We start from the raw sequence: 27,551 nt of genomic DNA on the forward strand, positions 1-27,551 counted from the left end.
TATTAAAGGGAAGACTGTTCTTGTGTTCAATTTTTTTTTCATTCACTGTTTGGCACTTAAAATTCAAGTACACTTACAATCTTTTACATTGAAAACACATATTTTAAATTAAAAAACACATCAATAATCATATTTATTTTTCATATAGCAACAATTTTCACATAGTCCACAGCGAGTACTGGCTGCGTCCAGGTAGGGAGCCAATCCAACCTGGCCTTCCAGAAGTCCCGAGCCGCTCCGGAGTCGCTGTTCTTCCATGGCTTACCGTAGCTTGCCACCACATTGTCCGGAAATTCGAAGGTGCCCCCAACTGCTACGCCAAGACTCAAATAGAACTGAAGAAAAGTTTTGTGTTACATTATTCAATTAAACCAGGGAAACCAATAAAAATATTGTTATGTAATAGGAGGCTCACCAGATGTCAAGTAATACCGCCATGGACACTCAACTTGCCAGAAGACTCGCCAATGCGTTGCCAACTTTTAATAATCGGTACGAATTGTTCTAGGTATGTATTTAAAAAGCAAGGCCTACTGGCTTCTACTTCCACTTACGTAAAAGAATTACTAAAGTGCTTCGATATAATTATAAACATTCCGATTGATTAATTATTCAATCAGCCAAATAATAATAGGCATGCAAATGTCATATTAATTATCATGATGTAATGATATTAAGAACAGTTAATTTTAATTGTTGTCGAAACTTTCTAGTCTCTAGTCGAAAGTCTATAGTCTTAACCACGCTGTAAAGGCACCTTGCCTTTAAAATGTAATCTTCCCCTTGAAAGCATTACACGGCAGTTATCTATAACTTCTAGGAAGGTGATTAAACAGTTTGATACCTATGCGTAACTGCGTAACTATGTTATGAATACAACTCGGTGCAACATGCAGGCACCCACAGCCGTGTTAGATTCCTGGGTAGATACAGGTGAAGTTCCTCTAAATGTTTTGAATAATTTTGTATGCATTTTTACAGTACTGCTTCTAGGATATATTAATTTGGTACTATCAAAATGCCGAGTACGTAAAAAATAAATAGCCTTTTAGGTTTGAATTAAAATCATTCTTATCCACACAAAAGCTTCACATGACGACTCTTTCTAAAAAAACCGGTTGCTATTATTTTTAGTGGCTTACGTGCTGATCGAATGGTGCAATCTTGGGTCCGTTCAGTAAAGTATACCAGTCTTGTCTGCAGGCTTTCGGAAGCCATGACCTGAGACCAGATGAACCAGGCGTATATGTCACCCATGGCCTGCCGTCTATTGATAGCTGGATTTGGCCTGCAAAAATTTTAGAATTCTTAAATAATCTTCGTTACGTTAGAAAATAATATTAACGTTTGTTTCACTGTTAATTTCTTGTGCAGTGAGTTTAAACATTAGTTAAGTTACAACAAAACCAGTAACACAAATATTAGAAACGCAAACCAAATGATAGCAACCATCGCATACTTGACGCCAAAATGAGCCCTTTAGCTTGTCGCATACTCATAAATTGTAATATAACATTCTCGTTTCCGATAATGTCCAATAGATTGACCACACTTATATTCATTATAGGGTACATAACTGTCACTTAGATATAAGTACTCTTAAATAAGCCAAGTAACTTTTTTCTTAGTCTAGCGTCGCAATACAACTCCTAATTTTATGTTAGTTATAAGCTATATAACTAACATAAAATTAACTATATGATAACGAGCAGTGATGGACTAGTGGCATGCGACTCTCATCCCTGAGGTCGTAGGTTCGATCCCCAGCTGTGCACCAATGGATTTTATTTCTATGTGCGCATTTAACATTAGCTCGAACGGTGAAGGGAAACATCGTGAGGAAACCGGCTTGTCTTAGACCCAAAAAGTCGACGGCGTGCGTCTGGCACAGAAGGCTGATCACCTTGCCTATTCGATTAACAAATGATCACGAAACAGATACAGAATCTGAGGCCCAGACCTAAAAAGGTTGTAGCGCCATTGATTTCTTTATGTTATAAGCTATATATTAACAAGTTATCAATGATTACAGCAAGTTGACACCCCCCCAGCGAACAAAGAGTTTCGTTGAATATTTATTTGATCTTCCCTCCAACAACCGCCACCAAACTAAATAAGTGTAATAATAATATCGCAAATTTCATTTTTTTTTAAACGTAGATAAAGATTGCTGTCTAGAAGATTAACTTAATATAATAATAAAAAATTACCTGGTTGCCAGGTAAGAGAATAGACATGGAAGTCATCACCCCAAGAAGAGTTGTCTGTGCGCTGATTTTTGTGATAATCAAAGACACGTTTGCATTTTGAATTGAGAATTGGTCTACCTTGTAACACCTGCAATTTCGTTATTCTTAATATTAGTATTAAGAATGCTATGCTAAATGTTGCTAACATTTAACAATTTATATTGATGATATTTTAATAATGACTGGAGAGGCTATGAAGGGCCTGCGCAATTAGTTTCTTTAAACGCTGTTCCAACTTCATAGAGGATTGGGAAGCTCAAATAAATAAATAAAATTAGTATGAAGAGAAATTACAATTCTTAAATTGGTGATCATTTTCATTCTATACACACTTTTAAGTAATTAATGATGAATTAGGATGTAACTTTTAATTTTACTTTCACTTACTTTACTATTATAAGTGGTATCATTCAAATTTCTGTTTCCCCTAGCCATAGCTATTTTTAAAGCGCCAGAAGAGTAAAACATACTACCATATTTATTTACTAATGGTTCCAGCAGCATTTCTGAAAAAAATATATAATAATTTACATTTACTATACATAAAATGTAAAAATTGAGTTTAGCTGGGCGATCTTTAGTTTCTAGTAAAAAGAAAGTTGACAAAAGAGGAGATGATTAACTGGTTTTTACTGCCTGCCAGTTGTTGAGTTCACTGCCAGGGTAAACCATTTCATCAGTATTTGGGATTATATATTTAGTTCTTTGATAAAAATCACATAAATATATAACTTCGTATCAATATGTTTGCCTAAATTAAGGTATGAATTAAGAAGAGTTCTTGAAGTACGTATATTTATTAATACCTGGATAAATCCAGTCACCAATAGGCATTTTTGCTCTTATATGAATAGTTCCATATTTAAACGGTACGCGTGATCTCACCCTGCCACTAACAATGGGTGGCAAAATCATAGGCCCCATAGCATGCATACCGCAGACTCGGCCAGTACATCTAGAAAAAGTATTTGTGAAATTTAAAGAGAAATCAAGAAAACAGTATAATTTAAAATAAAAATTCATCTAAATAGTATCTAAATAACATATTGGGATCGGAATTCATAAAAAAGGATGAAACTTCAACGAAGACGCTGCAATTATGATGCATACATTAGCCAAATGATAAGGCATGTCAGGTGAATGTCCGAAATGGTAACGATATCACAATTAACAAAATATGACCAACAATTATTATTCTAGATAACATTTATAATATTTAATTCAAAACTCTGTTTATAACAAGATAAATGTACAACAAAGTGTCTACTAATAAAACACGTCAAATTTAACTTATGTACCCACTATAGAGATCTAAAGATCCCTTGTATAAAAACTCCTGATTGTAACCCTGCAGCTCAGTCTGGACCATCGCTTGAATATTAAGAGCCCCACCAGAAACATGTACAGTCCCACTATCAATATTCTGATATGACACAAATGGATGCTCCTGTAATGAGAAGGACGGTGATGTAAATGTATCGCGTTGCTTAGCGTGTAATGTTTCGATATTAGTTTACTTTAATTGGATGAGGGATTTACATATATGATAGATTACATAATGCATTATATAATATAAAGAGTCTGATTGCGCTCCTTAAAAAGGAACTCTTTTGTTACATATAAGAACGGTGTAATAGTGATTTAGTTTTTATGAATAAGGGATTTTTTGTTTATCTAGTTCATTTATTATGTAGAGTAATAGGTTTTTTTATTGGATAGGAGAGAGAACGAGCCGAAGAGATGCTCAAAAAAAGACAGTCATCCCAGCCCATGGACACCCATTTTATTGGGTTGCGGGCCTTTGAGGGAGTTGTGTAATCTATCTTTAAACATTTGGAAATCGTATCTCTCAGCTGGAGTCTTCGGGAGTCTATTCCACAGTTCACTAATTCCCAAAAGAAAGTATCAGTGTCAAACCGTGGAAGCAGCAGTCAAGGTGATGCTGATGAAATTTTCAATTGAGACGTCTCGTATGGTGGCAGGTGCGGATTTAGCCTAGTGAAATGTATAGTAATCGAAAGTCGTATAAGTCAACTTCCACTGTGCTGCAATTGAATCTTCCAACTATGAGCAATAAAGAAGAAAACACGCATCATGTTCCGGACACAAAAACCGTTGACTTAATTTTCCAAGATTATAAAGTTTTAAAGAACCTAGTGGATGGATAAAACAAATTTTAAAACTTTTTAAAATGGTATTTTTACTTACCGGATGATCCATTGGTATATAATGTTCCACTTCCCATAGTTCTGGGTTCAAAAGATCATCGAAGTGCTCTTCCAGTAATACATCACCAGCACACACCTCACCATTGGGTACTTGTGTGAGGCGAAATTTGGAAAGACATTCACGATTATACACAGGTGGTAGCTCAGTTCGCTTATCTAGATCTGAAATATTATGATCAGGAATGAAAGGGAAATGATTCATAACATTCCTGTCAGTTCTACCACACGGTTAAACACAAGAACTGGCACCACTCCGCCACTTTTAATCCCCAAGTTTTTTGTTTAATTTAGTAGAATTTTTAGAATAATACTTACTTGTGACATTATAGGTACCACCTTTAGCATGGCCGTTACAAAATAACTGCATGTTATTGTCTTCAGAAGGATCACTAATGATACTGTTATTGGTGCAAAAAAATATATCGTATTGTAATTCATCATCTACTCGTAATTTTATGTCCGGTTTCTCAAATACCCAATAGCCCTCGGTTTCGTGAAAAACAAATTCATCGAATCGGTATTTTTGTATAGTGGAATTAAGCTGGACGTGTATACGAAGAAACTTAATTTTTGCATCTCCTGAAATGTGATTTTTATAATTAAATACTTAATGATATGGGTTTAAATGGATATAATATTAATAATATTTGTAAATTGCTGTATAATAAGTTTCACAATTTATTAATTATTTTTTAAGTTATTTTCTATAGTAGTATGTATAGTATTTTCTGGCCAACGTAAGTACCTAATAATATTTCAACGTCAACGTGAGTTCTTCTTTGGAACTGCTGAGTATGTTTGTAAACAAGATTTGGCCTTGAGTTTTAGCTTATAAAGGTTTCACACTTTCCTTGTATTTTGTCATTTTAAGAATCAAAAATAAGTTATTGATAAATAAAATAGAATGTTTCATACCTGGCAGATATATTCTGAATCCCTTGGGTTTAAAAGCTTGCACAGTTATTTGTGTAAAGCTGTCTTGCGCAAGCGCAGGCAATATAAGTAATATGAATAAAACGATTCGTGTGACGGCCATATTGTGACTGATCATAAACGACTCACGCGCATCTGAGGTCACTTCCGATAAGACGGGTTTGTGGTAAAGATTTAATATAGACAAAACTTTAACTAGTATTTTTTATAATTTTAAAAGGTTCCATATTTTTGGGTAAAGCAGAAGAATAGGATATCAGAATTTGCACAGGAATTGTGAAGTCGAAAGTAATAAACGGCTCAGATATAAGAGTATTTTCTCCAACTTTGATTTTGTTCTAATTAAAGATTTAAATTGGCGCATGGTAGATAGTACTGGTGACCCCAGAGCTGTTGTTTTCCTTGCTCAACGTATAACTTATACAGCGAGGAAATGCTGCCAGGTACACTGGCCACAGGAACTACTACGGCCACTATTTAAATTTTGAATTTTGTATTTATTAATTTTAAATTATTATTACTATGTTATGTTAAGAATATTGTAAATACTGTATATCTGTGTGTTGGAAATAAATATCTTTATACTAGTTTATTCTGTAATTCAAAGTAGTAAAAATGCAACCTTGCTTACAATGTAAGAATTAAGAAAACTTCAAATATTACATAAATATTTTATTAAAACTCCAAAGGAAACAATGAATTCTCACCTTCATAGTTTATTTACAAACAAAATATGTTCACACGAATGTGGCTTCTTGCGAGCTTAAACAGCATTAACACAATACTGTTTCTGAATAGTTTTTTTTTTGTTTTTATAAATGTTTGTGGATTATAAGCTTTTGTAAGCTTGTATATTTTTTTTATTTACATTATAATACGTAAGACGAAGAGGTTATGAAATGGAAAGAGTTGGTCTTCGGCCGATTATAATCATTTGCTAGTTTATACGTTACATTGCGAAGTATCATAATTATTCCTTTCCTTTATAAAGTTAAAAACCCTATTTTTTCACATAAACATATTTTAATATGTATAAGACTTAGTTTTTTATTCAAAACGGACCCTTAACTAGACGAAAACATCATGAGGAAACTAGTCAGTCTTACACGAGAAAATTTATCACCTGTGTCAGGGACTGAAAACTCTGTAAATGTTTTAGGTTATAGGGAATTGTCATAGTAAAATTTATGAGTAAATTTAGAATGCCCAAGTATTTCTGGACTATAGAGCATAAACCCTCACAGAGTCAATGCTTAAAGGACTGGTATCAGAGAACCAAGTGGGAAGCCACTCGTCGCGGTGGTTCCAGAATTGGAGTGCAGCCTTCGCTGAACGATTCTTCCATGGCTTATTCGTTGTGTCCGGGAACTCGTTGATCCCACCAACCCGAAGACCGAGGGATATATAGAACTGTCAAAAGATATTATATTTAACCAACTAAATAAAGTTGCAAAAAAGTTTTTTGTAATGTCCCAATTAATTGAGTCAGAATAAAGTTATAATCGTTAATCGCATTTGAATCAAGTTAATATCTACAATTTTTTTGTTAATTATTTTTTTATGTTAGTTCTTATTTCGTCTTTTGTCATAATCTTACAAATTCTTGAGTCACAGCGCAAACACTAATCTACAATTAGGAAACACTGATCCAAAGGGCTTAACCATTTTTAACGAGGAGGAGGTAATGGTATATATAAAATAGGGGGAGCCTATCTCAATAATTATTTTTTTGATTTGGCATAAAAATATACATATAACCCTTAATTTTTACTGTTCGACCATCTACCCCCATTTTTTGATATCAAGATTTGTTCTACCAAAATAAACAAAAATGTGTGAAAAATGCAAAGGCAACATTTCAAAAGATCAACAGAAAAGTGTGGTTTACATTTAAATCAAAGTAGGCATATTACCAATTCATCAAATGGTGCCATGGCGGACCCTTTCAGCCATCTGGATGCTGCTCTAACGTGATGCTTAACAGCTTCTTGGTAGAAGCCTTCACCGGGATCCACCTCGCCGTACTTCTCACCATCAACAAACATTTCAATCGAGTCTGGAACAGATTTATTTATAACGGATATTGTCTTATTTTTATTACATAAATAAAATTTTTGTATTTAAACCGAAAAAAAAAACTGCAATTTAACGCATATTTTTCTCTAGACAGAAATTTTGTTTATGTACAAATTAAATTAATTTAAAAAATGGGTGCGTGTACTAGTGTACACACGCAACTTTACAGAAATTAGTTAAATAAAGTTAAATTAGATAAAGTTTACAAAAGGCTTTTATTATCATAGACATGAATACAAACAATACAATTATTTAATTGTAATATAATTATTACTATCATTGTTATCATTATTATATATTTTTGTTATTATCTCTTCGAATCAACCGTGGTTCAACAAGTAAAAGATGGCTCGTAACGGAAAAATGTGACGCGTAATTTTTTTCCAACGCCGATGAAGAAGTTTCTTTAATCAAATTAAAATAACAAATAATTCCTAATCTTTTCACCTGGTGTCCATACAAGAGTATAGTTATGGTAGGCTTTATTCCAATTCTCGTAACCAACTTTTTCCTTCAAATACATACTCCTGGAACAAATAAAAACATAGGAATTGGAATGTATTTAGATAAGTCAGGCGGAGTTTTGTACTGGGGAACAAAAAGTAGATTAAAAAACAAATATATATTTAATTAATCAAAGTTTGTACCATTGCTATCTCATTCCAACGGGAATTGAGAAAATCTTTGGAGGGGGGTCCGAATCCCTAATCAGAGTTGAATTTTTTACCTTTCAAGAAGTTATTCAAATAAAAAAAAATGGTAATCTGTTGAAGCAAGGTCCGGGGAGTGCGATAGATGCTTTAGACATTCCAACTAGGAACTCGTTAATAACGCGATATTTCATGTTTTAATAAAGTGAAGCGAAGAAAAATAACTATAGCGGGAAATGGATATGAATCGTGGTTCTCGAAAAACAAATGCATGGGTAAATAGCTGTAAAAATTGAATTTTGACTTTCAAATCAGAGAGGAGACATTTAAGGTTAAAGTGTCCAGTACGACATAACACCAATTTAATATGAAAGGGCCAAACATTATACATATTATATACTATAGGAGCTCAGTTTAACATTACTGAATAATTAACACCTCTTTTTTTTAAATACTCAAATTATTGACGAAACCCAGGAAATAAAAATATTAATTTAGTTTACATTTTTCCATTTACAACTCAAATTTCTTCATGTCAAAAAGAAAACTGAATATATATTAGAAGTTATATTACTTAAATGAAGCCTTATAACGTACCTATAAGGTTCAATATCGGACATAACCGGTCCTGCCATGAGCTTCTTTGCGAATTCCACATTCCCTTTAACAAGTGCAATCTTCAATAGACCAGAGGCATACCTGCGCGATCCGTACTCGTTGAACCGCGGCTCAAGCTGTATCTCTGAAATTTTATTGAAAATTATTATTTTAATTGCGAGATATTTGTAGAAAATAAGGTGTACTTTTCCTTCAATCTTAGGATCCTCGGCCAGTCTAAGAACTTATTGGCTCGAAGGCTCCAGTAGAAACTATCTTTCCGCCGTCGGATTTGTTACGTATGATGACATCGTAGGTACTAATTTTTGTCGAAATATTGTGGGTACTACGTACTAACGTATGGTATTTAACTATTCTAATACCACAAGTAAATATAGCATATTGGCAATCAATTCCGAATAAAAACGAATGCTTTTTTCTATGCTCATATTTTTTTGTAGATTTACTTACTACAGAACTAAGTTGTTATCGTTTTGTTTATCCAGTCGTGAACTGTATAGAGCTGTAAAAATATTTCCCTTTCAAATCCTTTAATCCGATGGATAAATTTTATCTAATGTTATATATTTAATGTTTAATTTTGAAAAACAATAATTATTTGACAACTAAGGAAACAAATTTCATGATAGTGTGTTTTATGTACAATATCAATCGCCGGGCCAGTGCCCGGTACAGATAGTTACTATATTATTCGTGCAAAGTAACTATAATTTCGTTCTAACAATCATCTAGTTTTCCTAAGCATACCTACACTTTGATATGACAATTGCAGTTTGTGATATTTACACAAGATTCTAACGAATTTATTTAGTTCAAAATACGCTCACAGTCTAGCGAATTTTTGAGTACTTTTTATTATTTGAGTTTACGTAGTATTAGTGTATCGTTTTATGAGCTGATCTATTTTGTATTAAATCAAGAAACTACTTACATCCAGTAAATGGCATGCAATTGGTTTTTTTTATCTTTGAAGCATGACCATTTTCAATAGCCAATTCCACAAGCTATGTAAACCTATGTCAAAATCAAAAAGTAGAAATGCTACTGTGTTTTATATTATGAGATTTATTGGTTGACATGATATAATCTGAATTATAAATTAAAATTGATTGAAAATTAAAAAAAATAAATAAATAAATCAGTAGCTCTACAAACTACTAAGTTCGAACCTCAGATTTCTGTATCTGTTTCATGATCATTTGTTAATCTCACAGACAAGTATGTGATCAGTCTTCTGTGCCTGATACATGCTGTCGACTTTTTGAGTCTAAGGCAAGCCGGTTTCCTTACGATGTTATCCTTCACCGTTCCAGCGTTTATGCGCTTATAGAAAGAAAGTCAATTGGTACATAGCCGGGAATCCAACCTACAACCTCAGGGATGACAGTCGCACGCCACTAGGCCAACACTACACAATATGTCTCCTATACTAGACCCTCATACCAGGTATTAGCCAGTTTCCAAGCGGCATTTTGGCGACAACTTCAACTTTCCCATATTTAAAAGCAAAACTTCGCTTGGTATTAACTTTCCCAGTAATTATCGGTGGTAGAATTTCGGGTCCAGCTGCTTCTCGGTAACATTCTGGGGTACCAATTTTGCCGGTACACCTAAAAAAATGTCCTTTATAGTACAAATATGTTTACAGATTTCTAGACACACGCGCCTGTAAACGCGTTAGATAGTTTTTGATTATGAGCGAGCTAATACTAAGATTCCCAAAGTGATTCCAACAATTGTGATGATGATCTGAGGGCTTGACGACCAGTGCCAGTTAAACATTGCGCAAATGAACTCACACACTGCGTCTGTATTTCGGTATAAAGAAAATGTTTTATGGTATATGGAATGGGAATTTTAAAAAATAAGTCAAACACAATATTTTATGATTTAGCCTGCATTTATTTTGTGAAAAAAAGTATACGCAATCAAGTTAACCATGTAACAGAAACAGAAGAATGTAACAGACAACACTTCAACAATATAACAGATGAATAATATAATAATTACTGTATTTATTAACTTCCTACTATTTTATTACAAATACGTAACCTCCAATTATGTATTTGCCTACGAAACCCAACTTTGAGAAACATGGTAACGTAATGTAACTGATGTTACATTACGTGATACGGAAACTTAATTATGAAGTTATTGAAGTCGTGTGGTAATTTTGCTGGCGCGTCAAGTTCAGGCAATCTGTGAGATTTTCTGATCCATCTGATTTAACACGTATAGAAAAACTTACTTTAGGGTGAGGTCTAGAGTTTCCCAAATAAATCCATCACCATACTTCGATTCGAGGGTCATTGGTTCTATTATCAACTTTCCGTCATCAGATCGCACATTTTTATCATACAAATACACGTTGAATGGGAAATCCTGAAAGTTATAAAAGTAAAAAATTGTTTTTTCATATATTTAGATGATATTATATTTTTGGCATAACGGTGAATATATTATATAGAATATTTTTCTTGAGAATAAAATGTAATGATCACTTCTAATATATTATGAAAATGTTATATAATAAAACACAACAAAACACTTGCTTTCGTATAAATATAACTTGAAATTGAAAGTGATTTCCAACAGAGATCATTTTAAATTATTAAAGATAATCTTGCAAGCAAATGTAACATAACCTTTTAGTACGATATAATAATATCACAACCTGTGTTCAGTAATATTAATTGTAAATTGTAAAAATATGATAATTAACTACGTAAAGTACGTAAAACAATATAACGAACACTTTGGTTGCCTGAAATAGTATGTGTAATATAACAAACAAACAAAACATTTATTCCACAGGGATGTATGGTAACAATTTGGTCTTTAGGCTTTCCTGGAAGAGGTCGCTTAGTAGCAATAAGGCCGCCCCTTGTACCTTGTTTTTGTAATTGTCAATTTTATTATTTATTGTGTGCATAAAGTGAGAAAAAAATAAAGTTTAGCTGTCCCTTGGAGACGGAAATGAGCTCAGCTATTGCTCTATAATCACCATACAGAAATATAAAAAGAACAGAATAAGTAACGAACTTAAATAGCACGATAAAACTCATAGGATTAAACACTATTACAGCACTTAAATTTATACTTACGGGTGCATTAGGCATTTTAACTTCAGGTGTCCATATCCTCCCCTTGTCTATATCACCATCAAATGTATCCTCAAACAGCACCTGGCCTTTGCAGACAAACCCTGGTGTCGTCACTTTACTCAAAGATATATCACACGGGTATTTGTAAGGGTTTGAGGAATCTGTGGTTGGTTTTGGTTTTGGCGCCTGAGTGGTGGAAGGTGTGGTGGAAGGCGTAGTGGGAGGTGTGGTGGTAGGCGTAGTGGGAGGTGTAGTGGGAGGTATGGTTGTTGGCACTTCGGTTGTACCATCTTGAACATAAACTGGGTTGCCAGATGCGTCAACGTATCCTGAAAAGTGATTGATTTTGTTAAAGTGGGGTTAAACTTCTTCTACTACTGAGGTGCGATGACTTCCCGTTGGGACAAGGGCATGCCAAGGCTTTCTTTTGAAGAATGTAATTACTCCTTTAGTTATAGCGTTTTCACCCTTGTTAGTTTGGGAGTCTATTTTTCGCCATGGAAGAAAGAAAGAAAACAAAAGACAGAAATGAAAGAAGAGAAAAAGAAAGAAAAAAACTTTATTCCATAATAAGATAATAATTTTACTACAAAACAACGCATTTTACGTTAGAAAGAATTGATTAATATGTCTTCAATTTTATGAAAACGTTTATGACAAGAAATGCCCAACATTTTCATCAAACACATTTCTTTTATATATGAACCATTACTTCTTAAGGGTAGCCCAAAAAATCTTCAGCATTATAACATTTGTAAAAATAAGAGTTTTATGACAGGAAATGACCAAAATTTTGTAGATTTTCAAAACATATTATAAATCTACTTGAATTAAGACAATGTTAAAACCCAGACGTAAAAATGTCCTATGCATAAACGTTTCGTATCAATAACAATTAGTATTTTGAATGAATACAGCTGTCAAGTTTTACTTACCATCCACAGACCACTCTCCATCATCTTGTCGGTACCCTAGTCCATTTTTAATAGCAAACGTCCAAAAGTAAACCTTATCTCCCAACTTCATCTCCACATTATCATCACGGAATATCCATTCTCCGTTATCCGCTTTAGGTATATCTGCAGACCAGGTACCACCTTCGAGACCATCCATCTCTTCGTTCAGCTTTCCATGGAAAGCGACCAAAGAGAAGCCGTCATCTGAAAATGATTAATCAATTGTATCTATATTCATCGTTTACGTATACTTTTTTTTACAAAAGTTTTCCAACACTAGGCACACTAATACATTGGTACATAAAGAACAATAAAAAACAAGATTCAGTGTGATGAGCACTTTTAGGCAAATATAACTAACACGAAAGAAATAAACTACAATAAACAAATAAGATTTGGTCAAATAAATGTAATATTAAATTCAAGATAAATATCTCTTGCTTTACAAATTAAACATTAAAGTATTTGTGTCTCAGTTAAATGAAAGTATAAGGCAAATGATAATTGCTATTGACTTCCAAAACATCGACAAGTTGAAACATCAAGTCTCTCAATTTACGACTTGGATATTTTATAATAATAAAAATAAATCGCAAAATATCGAATATTTATTTAAATGTATTTCTTGAACTCTGAGGAAGGTTTTTATGGAGAGAAAAATTTATAAAGTAAAGCGGAAAATCCTAAAAACGTAACCACGAGCCTCGTCTTGTATCAGTTCATTTGACATGAATTAAGAATGCATACCTTATTCTTTATCTATATATTAACTATTATACAAACTAGCTTATCAGTTTGTGGTTTTTAATTCTAGCTGCAAATTGTGAGTTCAATTATAACTAATAGACCATTTGATATCTACAGTTAGTTAGTAATTGAGTTGATTGAACGTTTCTTGAAACACAAAGAACACTTTACACTTAACACTGGCAATAATGGGATGATTAATAATTGGCGTGTAAAGTATACGGCTAACACGTATTAGCAGTTATCGAGTTATGGGTCTTAGACATGCCAGTTTGCTTATTATGTTACGGTTTCATTACTCACAGAAAGTATAAAAAAATAAGCATAAAATTTTATCCCCGAAATAAAATATATTTGGAAAATAATAATAATAAAATGGATATATATTTTGTGTTCGTTATTATAAGGCTAACCGGTCCTGACAATAACCAAAACAAAAATATTATATAAAATAAAATAATTTTTCATCTCATAATATGTAAAGAATGAGTGGTAGACGGTGGTCGTTTGAGATCTTTAGTATATTTACAAGGTATTGGATAGTATTATTTATTTAGGAACACTATATAATATCACCCTAAGATTAAACAATTAAACCGCAGTGAGAGAAAATTAAAGAAAAAGAAATGCTGGAGCCAACGAACGAAGCCTCCACCATCACGTGAATGTCTAGGCTATTCAACTTGTTAACATCACGGGTTTAGGAAGAAGATTGAAAAGGACAAATCTATAGAATTAGTGATTAGTGTTAGTGAAATCATAGAACACAAGAACGGAGTTGCTTCCCCTTAATAGAGACTGTAAGAAGTGTTATTGGACACTTTCTTATGTTAAATATACTTTTTACTATATTAGATTAGTTTTAAACTACTAGCCTAATAAGTAAAGTCTTAAATTAGGCTAGATCGTCGTGTTCATGATGTCTCAGTAAAGAGATAATGTATAATGGATATAGGAGTTATTCATCAAAATACTCATGTGTTATGACGAATTAAGCCTCTTTTAAAGTCGGTTAAAGAAACCTAAGATAGTTACATATGACACGTGTTAAGGAAATGCCAAAGGTAATCAATACTCAATAGGTAATTAATACTCAAACAAGTTATATGCCTCATCGCTTCTTTATTGAGATTTTTCCTAGTTCATGCTCAGACGATTCTGTTTTCAACTTAAACATAATACATTGTAGAAATTTATTAAGACGAAACTTTACAACTATTTTTTAATTATTCATAGATTTTCTCGTGATTTATGTGTTAAATATTAAGATGTACGATAGTAAATTTGTTCACAATACTCTTCTGTCCCACACACTGGTATTAATTGGAGAAAATATTTGAAAATTTTAGGCAGTCTTCTGCGTATTTTACACATGAGGAAGTTACTAGAACTTCAGTGTACAACTCTCATCCCCGAAGACATCGGTTCGATCCCCAGCTGTACACAATAGACTTTATGTCTCATATAGACACACACACACACCTTAGACCCACAGAAACACAAAAGACCCTAATAGCATTGTAGAAAGAAACACAAGGTAACGCCAAATGGTGCGGACTTAAAAGGTTGAAATGCCACTTTTTATTCATTTATAGTTTAGCCAACCCGTGACTAAGCCACAGAGCATGCAAACTGCTGGCTTAGATAATATAAATATAAAACTTTTAAATCATATAGGTAATTAAGTACACTTATTAACGTCCACAGAAAAGATGTTAAATTGATTCTAAATTTACATTTACTACCAGTTATTAAGACAAGGGCGTAAAGCGGGCTAGAAGAACTGGCAAGAAACTCTCCACCGCTATTTTTAATCGCTAAATTTTATGTCATACAAATAATTTTAACTGGAGAAAATCAATTCCAAGGATTAAGATTATTTTAAAATTTGTTAAATTTATAAAAAGCCTTAATCATTAATTTACTTTTAACGAGAGCTTTGAATTTATTCAGTGATAATTCTCAAATTTCGGAATTGGGAATTTGTTGTAAAAATGAATACTATTTTCTTATGAGTGGTTTATCTTCTGGAACCGAGTTGTTCGTACGCTTAAATTAGTTCTGTTTCGATTACTACCACATATATATAAAAAAACAATTAATAAAAATCTGATGAAGATTTAATATAATCACAATAAAATGAATGTAATTAAAAACTCAATCTCACGTTATCAATACAGAGCCTACTAATTACAAATAGCATCAAGATTCGGAGTTCGTCAATTTCGTCGATAATTTTTTTCGAAAATAGAAACAGTATGAGTCACGTATACGCCATCAATTAATTTAAAAGCTATTCCCACATACCTGGTATAATCACTTTAAGTCCTTTGGGATAAATAGCTTGAAACTTCGCTTTAGGTACTTCATAACACAACACATAGTAAAAGCTTGAAAACAGCAATAAAAACTTAAACATCACAAAAAACGGTGAGGTGACTACGCCGGTCGACAGTAGAATAATATTAATTACAAAATGCTGGGTTTTATATGAATATTATTTATGTTTAATCAATTTTCAAGGTTCGTTGCAATTTATTGGTCGGTTTAGTAACGGTATTCACATTTTTTGCAGTTCTGTGTACTTGTAAAATACAATGTTTGACAGGTTTTAAAAGTATTGTTTTTGTTTTTAAATATCGAATAAGTTAGTAACAATGATGCTAAAACGCGGCAATTTTGAATAATAATATCAAGTTCATAATATTAATAATTTTATTTTAGTGTTTAAAGAACTTTTTATTCTCATTACAAAAAATGTATTTTATTTTATACATACTTCATATGTACGTGTATCATACGTCGTCATCAGCCGTTCCAATTTTAGTCTACTTGGCTCATTCTGATATGTTTCTTTAATGCCCTTCTGAATTGGTTAAACGCGCTAATACTACGAATGTTAGACGGTAATTGATTAAATAATTGCACACCCTCATACTTAATGGACTTCTTCAAATAATTTGTACGCGGCTTCGGCAAGATAAGCAAACTCGCTCGACAAGTATTGTGTGTAGTGGTGTGTTTGATTTTTTTTTAAATGATAAGCTACTATGACGAGAGTTACTTTTTTTTTAATTGAGATACAAGTGCTATCAACATATAGTTGCCCAATCTACATAATTTTGGTTTCTTGGTAGATTTTATTAGTCTGTGTTTGAAAAATTGTATCTAAATAGTGCTTTTATTAATTTATTTTGTACTGTTTGTAAGTTAGAAAAGTTGTTTTTGCTGTACCCCATATTTAAATTAGATGTATGAAATGTGGCTTGACTAAACAATTATAAATTAAATGTACAGATTGCGGAATGCGGAATTTTGAATATAAAAAATCATATGTTTCAGTCATCTTCGGAATTAACGTTATTTGTTAAATAATATTGTTTTGTATATTTTTTCGTAAAATATAATGTCATTTGTCAGTAATTTATTTCTCAAAACAAGAAAACAAGGGTGATATTATACATGAAAAATATATCAGTCTGCACTCTTTTAACTAAAGTACTCTTTCAACTCGTTTAGTCTAATTGTGTTTGCGCTGCCAAGGTAAGGGATTATTAATTAAAGAAGAGAGAAAACAGTGCATTTTGACTAATTAACTTTTAACAACAATTAGGATATTTATTTTAACAGGTTAAGGCTTATTGTAAATTGCCTATATTAAAAAAATGATTTATGCAAAGTTTATTTTGAAGCTTTTTACACTTTGTACAGTAACTTAACTTAGGGTAAAAAAATTAATAGAAACATCTATTATTTATTTTACTATAATTAGACTTCAAAGTATTTATTTACAAAAATCACAGCGAGTATATCCTAACATAGTCGATTTTCATCTGTGATTGGTACCACGAAGGAAACCAGGAGTTCTTGGCCTGCCAGAAGTCAAACATGGCCTTGCTGCCGCGGTTCTTCCACGGTTTGTCTGGAGCGTCTGCGAAATCATGGATTCCACCCACGCGAAGACCGAGCGACACGTAGAACTGAAATCAAAAATCAAATTAAAGTTTTTGTTAAAAATATCATTAAAAAAATGTATGCGTGTACTGTACACTAGTACACGCATACATTTTTTTAAGTGAAACTTCTTTATCACCTTATTTTTCGAAAAATGTCTACTATATGCAACTTTCCAAAAATTGGTTACATAAAGTTAAATTAGATAAATTTTAATAAAAGGCTTTTATTATCATAGACATGAATACAAATAATACAATTATTTCATTTTACCTTATTACTACTAAGATAATTACAGAATTTCATTATCGTAATAGAATTATTACTATCATTGTTATCGTTATTATATATTTTTGTTATTCGCTTCGAATCTCTTCCAATCAACCATGGTAGGGACAAGAAAAGTGTGACGCGTAACCGAAAAATGTGACGGTATTTTTTTTAACAACGCCGATACAGAAGTTTCACTTCCAACTCTCAAGTCTGAACTCATTCCTTTTGCACACGGGTGCTTGAATACCGCGAACGTTTGATAGCTAATGTTTGACTGATTTGTGATTGTCAAGACCAGTAAATTAATGCGATTGTGTTTGTTACTTAAAATTGTGTCTTCCTCTTTTCATGTTTGCATATTAATATTATTAACTATTTAATAAACCCCGTTAAGTGTACCTGTGTCTCCCTCAAATCGTGTTTTTGAACCCATCAATGGTTTTATCTTTCCACGAGCGCAATTTACACTTTATTTTACGATATTATGATGAAACCGTGGTAGACTAACAAAGGTCTAATAAGATAAAACGTCTCAGATACTTTTAATTACCTATAAAAAATATATATGTAGGTAGATGCGACATCTACACATATTTTTTTAGAAAACCTTACAGTGTACGAAACATAACAGAAAATATTTTTTAAATAATACCGCCAATTAAAAGATTTAAATACTAAACAATATTATTTGTAACTGAAGAATTTTTAATAATTGTCACATATTTACTAACCATTTGATCAAGAGGTGCCATGACAGACCCTTTGAGCCAAGAAGCTGCGTGGGGTACGGCGTGCTCTCTCGCACTGGGGTAAAAGCCTTCGCCAGCAGGTATTGAACCATACTGCTCCCCATCAACAAGTAGATCAATACCATCTGCAAACATAAGTAGAATGTTTAATTAATTTTCGGTTTCGGCCTTCAATTTTTAAGTAGTATTCTCCGATTTTCGAAATACATAATAGTTCTTGATATGAGATAATTATAATTTGTGATTGAGTATCGATTTCAAGTTATCGAGTTATCGAAATCGATTAACAAATGATCATGAAACAGATACAGAATCTGAGGCCCAGATCTAAAAAGGTTGTAGCGCCATTGATTTACGTTTTTTTTATAACAGTGCAGCGAGAAAATGCTACCAGTATTAGAGGCCGCAACACACTTTTTAATTTGTATAAATTTTCTATTTATACATCCTAAAACGCTATTGTTCTAGTGAAAGATATACAAAACTTCCCGACTTTAGCCATTAGGGTTTTCGGGCCCGTCAGTTAGTGATTGGGCTGGTCGAGACTCGAGGTTTATTAAGGTTGGAACAGTACACTCTCCACAGTACCACAGCATATAATTGTATTGTAATAGCATGAAAATTTATGAATATTCGTGCTATTACAATACCAAGAATATTCATAAATGATGCTAATGTGATTTATACATAAAACACATTAGCGTGATTACCTAGACAAGTTATTATTGTACAATTTAAGGCCATATTTTTTGTATAGCATGGATTGTAATCTAAGAAAAATAACGTCAAATAATTGATAAAGAATTTTTACCGTTGACTGAGACATTTTAAAATTGTAATTCAAAAGATTGAACTCAGACTAGGCATATCAAAATGTTATGTCATTTTAAACAATTCCGGAACAGCAAAAAAATGTATTATCTAAAAAATATCTTCCTAATATAGAGATAAATTATAGAAAGTTGTGGAACTGTTATACAAATTGTTTATTTATTTTCGCAGAACGACGTTTGTGAACCATTAGGTTTCATCATTTATAAAGATTTTAAATTTAGAATTACTTGTTTTTATAGCCTGTTAAATAAAAGGTTGTTAAAACATACCTGGCTTCCAGATCAGTGTGTAGGTATGATAATCCTTATTCCAGCTGTCAATTCCGATTTTCTCCTTCATCAGATAAGTCCTGAATGGATCGGTATCGGAGAGTATTGCACCTCCGTAGAGTTTCTTTGAATAGGTTGGGTTCCCCTTTGCGAATGCTACGCGAATAAGTCCTGATTCGTATCTTGCGTTTCCGTAAACTTTATCGTGGGGTTCTAAGTTTAATTCTGGTAAAAAAGTTACGAAATATTAAATGTTGAAAAAAATTACTGTCACATTATTCCGTTACGCGTCAAATTTTTCTTTTTTCATATTTTCCTTGTCCCTACCACGCTTGATTCGAAGAGATTTGATTGTTGTTGCTAATAACAAAAATATATACTAACGATAATAATGATAGTAATTATTCTATTACAATTAATGAAATTCTGTAATAATCTTAGTAGTAATTGTATTATTTGTATACATGTCTATGATAATAAAGTTTAATTTAACTTTATTTAACCAATTTCTGTAAAGTTGCATATAGTAGATCATTTATCGAAAAATAAAATAAAATTAAGGTCATAAAAAAGCTTCACTTCTTACTTGTGTACACTAGTACACGCACACATTTTTTTAAAAAGATACGAATGATAGTAATAACTATTAAAATTTGAGGCTTTTTATTGATTTATATCTTGTCTATTAATTTTTCCATAGTATAGTATACATCTGTTTTTTTTTAACTCATAGAAAGATGAGCGTATTATGTCATACTTTATATCATAAATAATAAAACTGTTTGTTTATGCACTCCCTGTTATCAAGTGAAGTATGAAGTACTTAGAAAGTATTCTCTTTTCAAATGTCCATCTCACCTGGTATCAACCAATTGCCACCAGGCAATTTAGCTCGTATTTCGATTTTTCCAAATTTAAAATTGAACTTGTTTTTAGTAGTAACTTTGCCGGTGTATACAGGAGGTAGAATTTGCGCTCCCCAAGCTGTTCGATTACATTCCCTTGTGCCTATAGTGCCTGTACATCTGAAAATTCATTATGCAATATAATGAATAACAGGCGACATATACCAGCTTCACACAGGAATAAACATAGCATAAAATATTATCGTGTGTAAAAAAATTTAATCGATCAAGTAGTTTATTTGTTACAAACATAGCTATCTATACATATACACATCTTTGTTTTTAATACGTATGAATGTATATTAAATATTTTTATTTTACATTATATTCCTAATTACATGCAATGGATTTTTGAAGATATTTGTTACGCTTGATTGGTTTGTTAGGTTTTATTTAGTCTGTACCGGTAAATGTCCAACTATACACACGCCATCTCGTTTCCTTATAATATTCGCTTGAGAACCTTTCAGAATATCACAAATGTTTTGGTGAGGTTCTCAGTAAGAATATATATATCAGGCTATCTCACTATGAATTAAATTTCAATTCACTCAATACCCTACAACGTACTAATGTATCTTTGATACATACAGGTAGTCTCAAATATCAGGTAATAAATTTTTACACTTTATAAATATTTGTTTTTTATACTTACGTATTGCTCAAATCCAACGATTCATCCAGGATTCCTTCTCTAAACTTGTCCTCAGTCAGCAGTGGATAGATGTTTAGGGCGCCGTCTTCCATTTTTAAACTATCTTCTGATAGATAAATGTTGAATGGATAATCCTGGAAATGTATCAATATTAGAGAGAAAGACTCTATTGTTATATTCAACACATTTTTATGATACATTAGTGGTATATTTAAAATATTCCTATTTATGTTTAACATTATTTGAGCATTATAATAAGCTTAGCTGTTGAAATGACTCGTTGATTTGTGGCATCAATGGAATTTTGTTTATCTGTGTAACAAATACCTGCTTGTACGATAAAGGAAAATATTGGCAGCCTCCATATAAGATCCAATAATGAAGGTACTGGCTGATCACCTACTTTACTATAAAGAAATATTATGAAAGACACAGAAGCTAATAAATTCAGTAATAATGTTTTTTTTATTTAAAATATTAAAAGTATTTTGATAATTTTCGTGAGTAATATTTATCCATGTAAACTCATACCGGTTCTTCAGGGAATCTGACTTCCGCCTCCCAGTTCACGAGGTCCCTAACGTTTGGCTTGTCAAACTCGTCGCTGAAGATCAGCTGACCAGTGCAAACGTGTTGTAGACCTCTCACAACAGTAGGAGATATAGTGCAGCTGCTTTGTGTTACAGGTCTTGTCACTGGTGGAGTGTATATTGGGGTATTGACGGTGGGTGTGGGTGTCGGTGTGGGTGTGGGTGGTGGCAACTTGTTTGGATCCACTGGTTTGCCATCTTCAGTCACATATTCTAAAAGAAAAAAAAATCTTTAGTATTAAAGTATTTCGCATTGGCCCTTGTCCGGCCTCAGATAATGGAATTCTCCGCCGGAATTCCTGATGCTCGAGTCCATGAGGAACAGAGAGCGATGTAATAGATAATGTGACTGGTTCATAAAATGGTACTACAAAATTGCGTGAAACATTAACAGTACCTTGGCAAAATTTCTTATAATTCGTTCATTAAACTGCTGTTATGAAAAAGGTGCGCATGCGGTGAAACGGTGAACGGTGAAAGAAAGCATCGTGAGGAAACCGGCTTGACTTAGACCCAAAATGTTGAAGGCGTCAGGCACAGAACGCTGAGCACCTTCTTGCCTATTAGATTAACAAATGATCATGAAACAGATACAGAAATGACTCACGGTGTCCTCTATCTGCAAAAACCCGTCATCTTTTAGTCGATACCAACTCCGGGGAAATAAATACAGATAACACAACTTTCTCTACAGCTGTGATACTTTTGACATTCAACACCTTTTGTTTGCAGTCACCGTGACCACGCACGCGAAACGTCGGAAAATTTATATTTAAAATTATGTAAAATAATTATAACTTTATGATAATACAAATAGATTTGATCCGGTTAAAAAGTTGTTTTCTTTCAATGTGTAAAAGCTATGTTAACCAAAGACAATACTATTGATTTATTTATCAAAAATCATGACGTAATCAACGTCGAAGTTCGAAACACTTATCAAACGTTACAGAGTATGTCTGCTATTTTTAATAACCTGTGACGGTCCATTCTCCATTATCCTGCCTATATCCCAACCCATCTCGGATCACGTAAGTCCAGAAGTATATTTTGTCTCCGATGTTCAGCTTGGCATTTCTATCCCTGAAATACCATTTTCCGTTTTTGGGCTTAGTGATGTCACGGGACCACTGACCCGCCTCGAGACCCTCCATTTCCTCATTGAGTTTTCCATGGAAAGCGAATAGGGAAAAACCATCATCTAGAAAAGTAAACATTGATTAGTAATTATCTCTATATATAAAGAGGAAAGATTTGTGTTTATGTATGTTTGTAAGCTATTTGGAAAAAGTACTAAAATCGATTTGAAAATTCTTTCACCATTAAGGCTATATTACACCGGGGCAACACTATGTGGTATTGTGGCATGCCACAAGGCCGCATGCTACATGTGGCAGTGTCGCAGCTTGTATCCTGCCACCATAGACATGCGACATTTTTCGTGCGTCAAAACAGTTTGTAGGTAATGTTTTTGTTTTTATTTGTTTTGGAAAGTGAGAAATATCGGTCATGGAGTGGACTTTATGGATGGAAAAAAGTCCTCAAGGTTTTCAGTTAACATTATGGTAAAGTTTTTAAACAAACACTATAGTCTGTCTTATTTTTTGTTAGTAAAAATTCTGAATTAATCTTCTTTTCCACCATTTTAACGTTTTTCTTCTGTGGTTTAGCTTCATGGCTTAGTAGTACTAAATAAGGCAGATAGTACCCAGGCACGATGTTTCCTCGGCGTAAAATAGGCTGCCGTATGCCACAAATGCTTTCTATGTGTAGCATGCCACAATGTGTAGCATGCGGCATTGTCGCACGTTATTGACTCGGTGTAAACGAGCCTTTACAATTTTATATTATACTTAGGTAATATAGTCAGTCTATATTTATTTCCAACATATTTAAAAAACGGTACAAACTATATATGTCACTAGTCGTTAATAAAATAGTTATTGACATATCAAGGAAGCAAAAACAATCTGATAATAATTTTTCGATATAAATTAGTTTTTATTCCAAACATAAATTGGATCCATCAAAATTTAATTATCAAATTAACGAAGAAAAAATCCACGTCCAAACAAGTTTCCAAGGCGAGTTTTTTGTATGATCAATTGACTAGTCGTAGTTCAACGTTCTTTTATTCCCAGTATCATTAACCTTAGATACGTTGATCCTATTTCAGGTACACAAACAAAGCGATATAAAACGTCTAATAAAGACCTTGTTACCATGGTTACATTGTTATCCATATAAACATCATATGTACTCTGTGCAAAGAAAAATATTATTTATTTAATAATCCACGTTTTTATATTAATTTAAGAGTAAAGCCAAAAAAGAATTACACAATAGTAACAAATCTATATAAATAAACATAAATTGCAAAAATGCGCAAAACTGGAAGCCTGGCTGGACCAATCCGAGTATTTTATTAATTATTCCTTAAACTCTGAGGAAGATTTTTATGGAGAGAAAGATTAGAAAGATAATTGTAAAATATTGTTTTATTTAGTACTTAGGATTTTATTATGGAAAAACGAACAATCTAGAAGTGATTGTTCGTTCGTTTGTTAGTAAAATGATCTGTAGCCTCTAAAAAGGTAGGCCAGATTAGGCTTAGACTCAAATAGTCGATGGTATATGTCAGGCACAAGAGGCTACTACCTACTCGTCCCTATTAGGTTGATCAATGATCATGAGACGGATACAGAAATCTGCGGCCAAGACTTAAAAAAGTTTTAACACCAATGGTTTTTTACTTGGTCGAAGATAAAGGTTGTATATCATCTCGCTTGCTAAATTAACGGTTGAAACCGCGGGACACTGCTGTATAAAACTCGTAGATATATAAGAGATCAAAACATCGCCATAAATTCTAACCTTTAAGATAATATTAAGTATCGCCCGTTGAAACGATTTTCCTCATAAAAAGGTGGTCCTAATCTTGTTTATAAATAGACTAAAGAGCAAATACTCATTTAGTGGTTAAAGCACACTGGGTTTTTGATTCCACGCGAAACAATCGCCTCCAAAGCCACGGAAGTGATCTGATTTTCGTGGGTCAAATAATGAAACATGTGGAAATGCCCCTGCCCATGTTATATGTGTTATATGTGTACGTGCGAAAGCCTTTTGTTTGAAGTCACGTAACCTCCCTTAAAATATGCAAACAGATGGCTTGAAGCAACATTGATACAATACTATCTTACATTTTTGTATAGAAAATATATTAATTCTAACAAAAAGGAAATCAACTAAGAATCTCAAGACTTTATGAAATCTTTTCATTTAAATTTTTTCGTCGATTTAATAAGCTCTATATTAATTTGGTCCAATTAGTAATGGTAATTGACATTTATGAAGAATTTAGTGAAATTTCGTTATTAGCTACTAATTAAATAATCTAATTACTTTAATAAATTATCATTTTTTTAATGTACCTTACGTTTCAAAGTTTAAATTTTAGCGACAATGCCGATGTGTTTTTGTTTCGCGCGATGCCTGTGCGTGTGTGTCTCTTAATATACATGATATTGAGGGAACCACATAAATCTTGCACACCAAATCGTCGGGATTCGTATCACAGTTGCTATTAGAACTTACAGTGTAAGGGTGCTGAACTGGCAAAAGTGAAAACACTGTTCTACCTTACATCAGTAACATTCTACATATTTTATAATATTTTTCATTTAAATTAAACTTTAAATTACTAACTCGTAACGAACATAAGTTCTGATGTATTCTTGAACCTAAATAATATATAGTATTTTAGCTTAAACCAGACGATGTTTACGAAGAATTATTCCCATCACAGTAATTATAACACGCAACTCGTAATTGATAAAATTAACATACCTGGTACTGAAACCCGCAATCCTCTAGGATAAATGGCTTCTAAAGTTGCCGGCGGAACGGTGTAGGCCCGCACATTGTATATAATTGTTATTAAAATTAAAATCGTCTTCATGGTGACGTCTGTCCGCTAGCAACTGCAATGACGGACTGAGGAAAACCTTTCAATCTGCGCTTGATTATCTAAAAAAAACGAATGGAGTTGTTTTTCTATTATTATAGCAGTGTGTTATTTTTTTGTTCCAGCGTGTGTAACATACAAGTTTGATCTAACAGCAGGATTTTTAAAAATTAATCTTTAATATCGGTAACCAAATTCAATAAATAGGGACGTCTTAGATTTGAATGTATAGTATATTTATTTAATAAAACCACAATATTCTTACTTGTAAACCAAGTTTGTCGTTTCACAATTGAGCGTTTTTTTGGCAGTTTTTGCCACGCACGAAGTATTTCCGAACCAATTCGACTTAGTGTTCTTCAAGAGAATTCTTTAAAGACCGGAACACTTGCGAGCCCTCTGTCAATGAGAATGTCCATGGGCGGCGCATAACTTAACATCAGGTGAGCCTTCTGTGCGTTTGCCCCTGTTGTATAAAAAAACTTATTTTTTTTTGATGACATATGATGATATACAAACGACTTGATATATAATGATTTAAACAAAACAACTAAATCTATATTGTTATTGGTATCTCAAGTTACAATCTACTTTAGTCCGATCCTGAAAGAATTAAGTTTGATTGTCCTTAATTTATGATATTTTTGTTATAACGTTATATCACCATAATATATAATCACATCTACATATAATTAGATAATTAATAAGACAAAAAAATTCACACTCTGTGGGTTTAAATATCTGGATTATTGTGTGAATAATGGTTTTAATAAATTATTGTATAAACATTATTTTATCATACATTTAAGGTCGATGGTCTTCACTACGCTATAAATTCCTTTACTATATTATGATATATTACTATAGATTATATTTAGTTCAGACTTATATCTGAACGGTCGGCAAACGTAAGAACGCCATAGCCGAAGGCGTTCCCTAGAGTCCGAGTCCAAGACTCACTTTGAGTATGCCCGCAGCGGAGTAAGTACTAAATCAACCCGATTTTAACTCAAAGTCTTAGATACACACATAAATGTGTGTACACCCTACATGCATTATCTCTGTATAAAGTCTGTTGACGTTTTTATTACTATTTTAAGGATTTTTTTATAAATAAATATTTGATAATATACAATTATGATTACTATAACATAGAGTTTTGTTCCCCTACAATAATTTGTAATATATTTTAATTTTTACTTGTATTTAAAAAAAATATAGTTATAATGTCGTTTCTTTGTATTTTTTGTTCCACGTTTCGCGGTAATGACCTCAGGTTTTTCTGGTTTGTATCATCTTAATATTTGTTTTGTCAACATATATATTCTATGCACTTTAAAAGTGTTAAATATAATATATTGTTAGTTGAATCCGTTGTGGAAACCATTCTAAGTTCATAATATAAATTATATTATAGAGAATTTCTAGATAGAAAAAGTTATATTTCTATTATTGAAAAAATATAAAATTTTTTAGACTATATATTATAATATGTTTCAGATATAATATAGTACGATGAATAAACCTTTATAACCGGATATATTTTGACTTAAAAACCACAACACAACATTTTTGACAACATTTTTATAGTGCTATTCTATTACTAGATAAAATAAAAAATATTATATAAATGAAAATATAGAATATTTTAAATCACGTTTATTTGTACAAGAATGGGTGTTATGTTAATAACAAGTAGCGTAACGAACGACTTATTTTGATATCAATTACTAGCATCTTCTTTATGACAACAATATTAAAATCCTTTTTTTTTACAACGAAATATTATTGGCA

At 32.5% G+C, this 27,551-nt stretch overlaps 3 protein-coding genes across 4 annotated transcripts; all 3 read right to left on the minus strand.

Moving 5' to 3' along the window:
• Positions 1 to 120: 120 nt before the first annotated feature.
• LOC123715674 (beta-1,3-glucan-binding protein-like) lies at positions 121 to 5,508 on the minus strand. Its single transcript, XM_045670897.1, has 9 exons — positions 5,393 to 5,508; positions 4,793 to 5,056; positions 4,458 to 4,639; positions 3,548 to 3,696; positions 3,056 to 3,204; positions 2,637 to 2,755; positions 2,211 to 2,337; positions 1,143 to 1,288; positions 121 to 335 (listed from the first exon to the last, which is right to left on the minus strand). Exons 2-9 carry the CDS (start codon positions 4,842 to 4,844, stop codon positions 141 to 143), a joined length of 1,119 nt encoding a protein of 372 aa, XP_045526853.1. The 5' UTR covers positions 4,845 to 5,056; positions 5,393 to 5,508; the 3' UTR covers positions 121 to 140.
• A 568-nt stretch (positions 5,509 to 6,076) lies between these two features.
• LOC123715672 (beta-1,3-glucan-binding protein-like) lies at positions 6,077 to 16,036 on the minus strand. 2 transcript variants are annotated; one of them, XM_045670893.1, is made up of 9 exons: positions 15,869 to 16,036; positions 12,794 to 13,018; positions 11,859 to 12,187; positions 11,003 to 11,136; positions 10,198 to 10,364; positions 8,734 to 8,878; positions 7,934 to 8,013; positions 7,324 to 7,466; positions 6,077 to 6,820 (listed from the first exon to the last, which is right to left on the minus strand). In XM_045670893.1, exons 1-9 carry the CDS (start codon positions 15,978 to 15,980, stop codon positions 6,632 to 6,634), a joined length of 1,524 nt encoding a protein of 507 aa, XP_045526849.1. In that variant the 5' UTR covers positions 15,981 to 16,036; the 3' UTR covers positions 6,077 to 6,631. The 2 variants fall into 2 exon arrangements, with proteins under 2 accessions (XP_045526849.1, XP_045526850.1); XM_045670894.1 differs by lacking the exon at positions 15,869 to 16,036 and adding an exon at positions 15,044 to 15,120.
• A 1,273-nt stretch (positions 16,037 to 17,309) lies between these two features.
• LOC123715673 (beta-1,3-glucan-binding protein-like) lies at positions 17,310 to 25,798 on the minus strand. Its single transcript, XM_045670896.1, has 8 exons — positions 25,640 to 25,798; positions 22,767 to 22,991; positions 21,732 to 22,003; positions 21,201 to 21,334; positions 20,499 to 20,665; positions 19,641 to 19,865; positions 18,520 to 18,662; positions 17,310 to 17,541 (listed from the first exon to the last, which is right to left on the minus strand). Exons 1-8 carry the CDS (start codon positions 25,749 to 25,751, stop codon positions 17,359 to 17,361), a joined length of 1,461 nt encoding a protein of 486 aa, XP_045526852.1. The 5' UTR covers positions 25,752 to 25,798; the 3' UTR covers positions 17,310 to 17,358.
• Positions 25,799 to 27,551: the final 1,753 nt, after the last annotated feature.

Source organism: Pieris brassicae, chromosome 10, assembly GCF_905147105.1.
Source record: "Pieris brassicae chromosome 10, ilPieBrab1.1, whole genome shotgun sequence".
In the NCBI taxonomy this organism is placed as follows: domain Eukaryota; kingdom Metazoa; phylum Arthropoda; class Insecta; order Lepidoptera; family Pieridae; genus Pieris; species Pieris brassicae.

What these genes read in the sequence shown, in the direction of transcription:
- LOC123715674 (XM_045670897.1), bottom strand. Translation starts at nt 4,844, where the DNA reads ATGCAGTTATTTTGTAACGGCCATGCTAAAGGTGGTACCTATAATGTC. An exon ending in ATATACCAATGGATCATCCG is followed by an intron (nt 3,697 to 4,457) that starts GTAAGTAAAAAT and finishes TTCTCATTACAG; the next exon opens with GAGCATCCATTTGTGTCATA. An exon ending in TTCTCTTACCTGGCAACCAG is followed by an intron (nt 1,289 to 2,210) that starts GTAATTTTTTAT and finishes AAATTTTTGCAG; the next exon opens with GCCAAATCCAGCTATCAATA.
- LOC123715672 (XM_045670893.1), bottom strand. Translation starts at nt 15,980, where the DNA reads ATGTTTAAGTTTTTATTGCTGTTTTCAAGCTTTTACTATGTGTTGTGT. An exon ending in TTAAAATGCCTAATGCACCC is followed by an intron (nt 11,137 to 11,858) that starts GTAAGTATAAAT and finishes TATAACTTTCAG; the next exon opens with GATTTCCCATTCAACGTGTA. An exon ending in ACTCTAGACCTCACCCTAAA is followed by an intron (nt 10,365 to 11,002) that starts GTAAGTTTTTCT and finishes ACATTTTTTTAG; the next exon opens with GTGTACCGGCAAAATTGGTA.
- LOC123715673 (XM_045670896.1), bottom strand. Translation starts at nt 25,751, where the DNA reads ATGAAGACGATTTTAATTTTAATAACAATTATATACAATGTGCGGGCC. An exon ending in TGGAGAATGGACCGTCACAG is followed by an intron (nt 22,004 to 22,766) that starts GTTATTAAAAAT and finishes TTTTTCTTTTAG; the next exon opens with AATATGTGACTGAAGATGGC. An exon ending in TCGTTGGATTTGAGCAATAC is followed by an intron (nt 20,666 to 21,200) that starts GTAAGTATAAAA and finishes ATGAATTTTCAG; the next exon opens with ATGTACAGGCACTATAGGCA.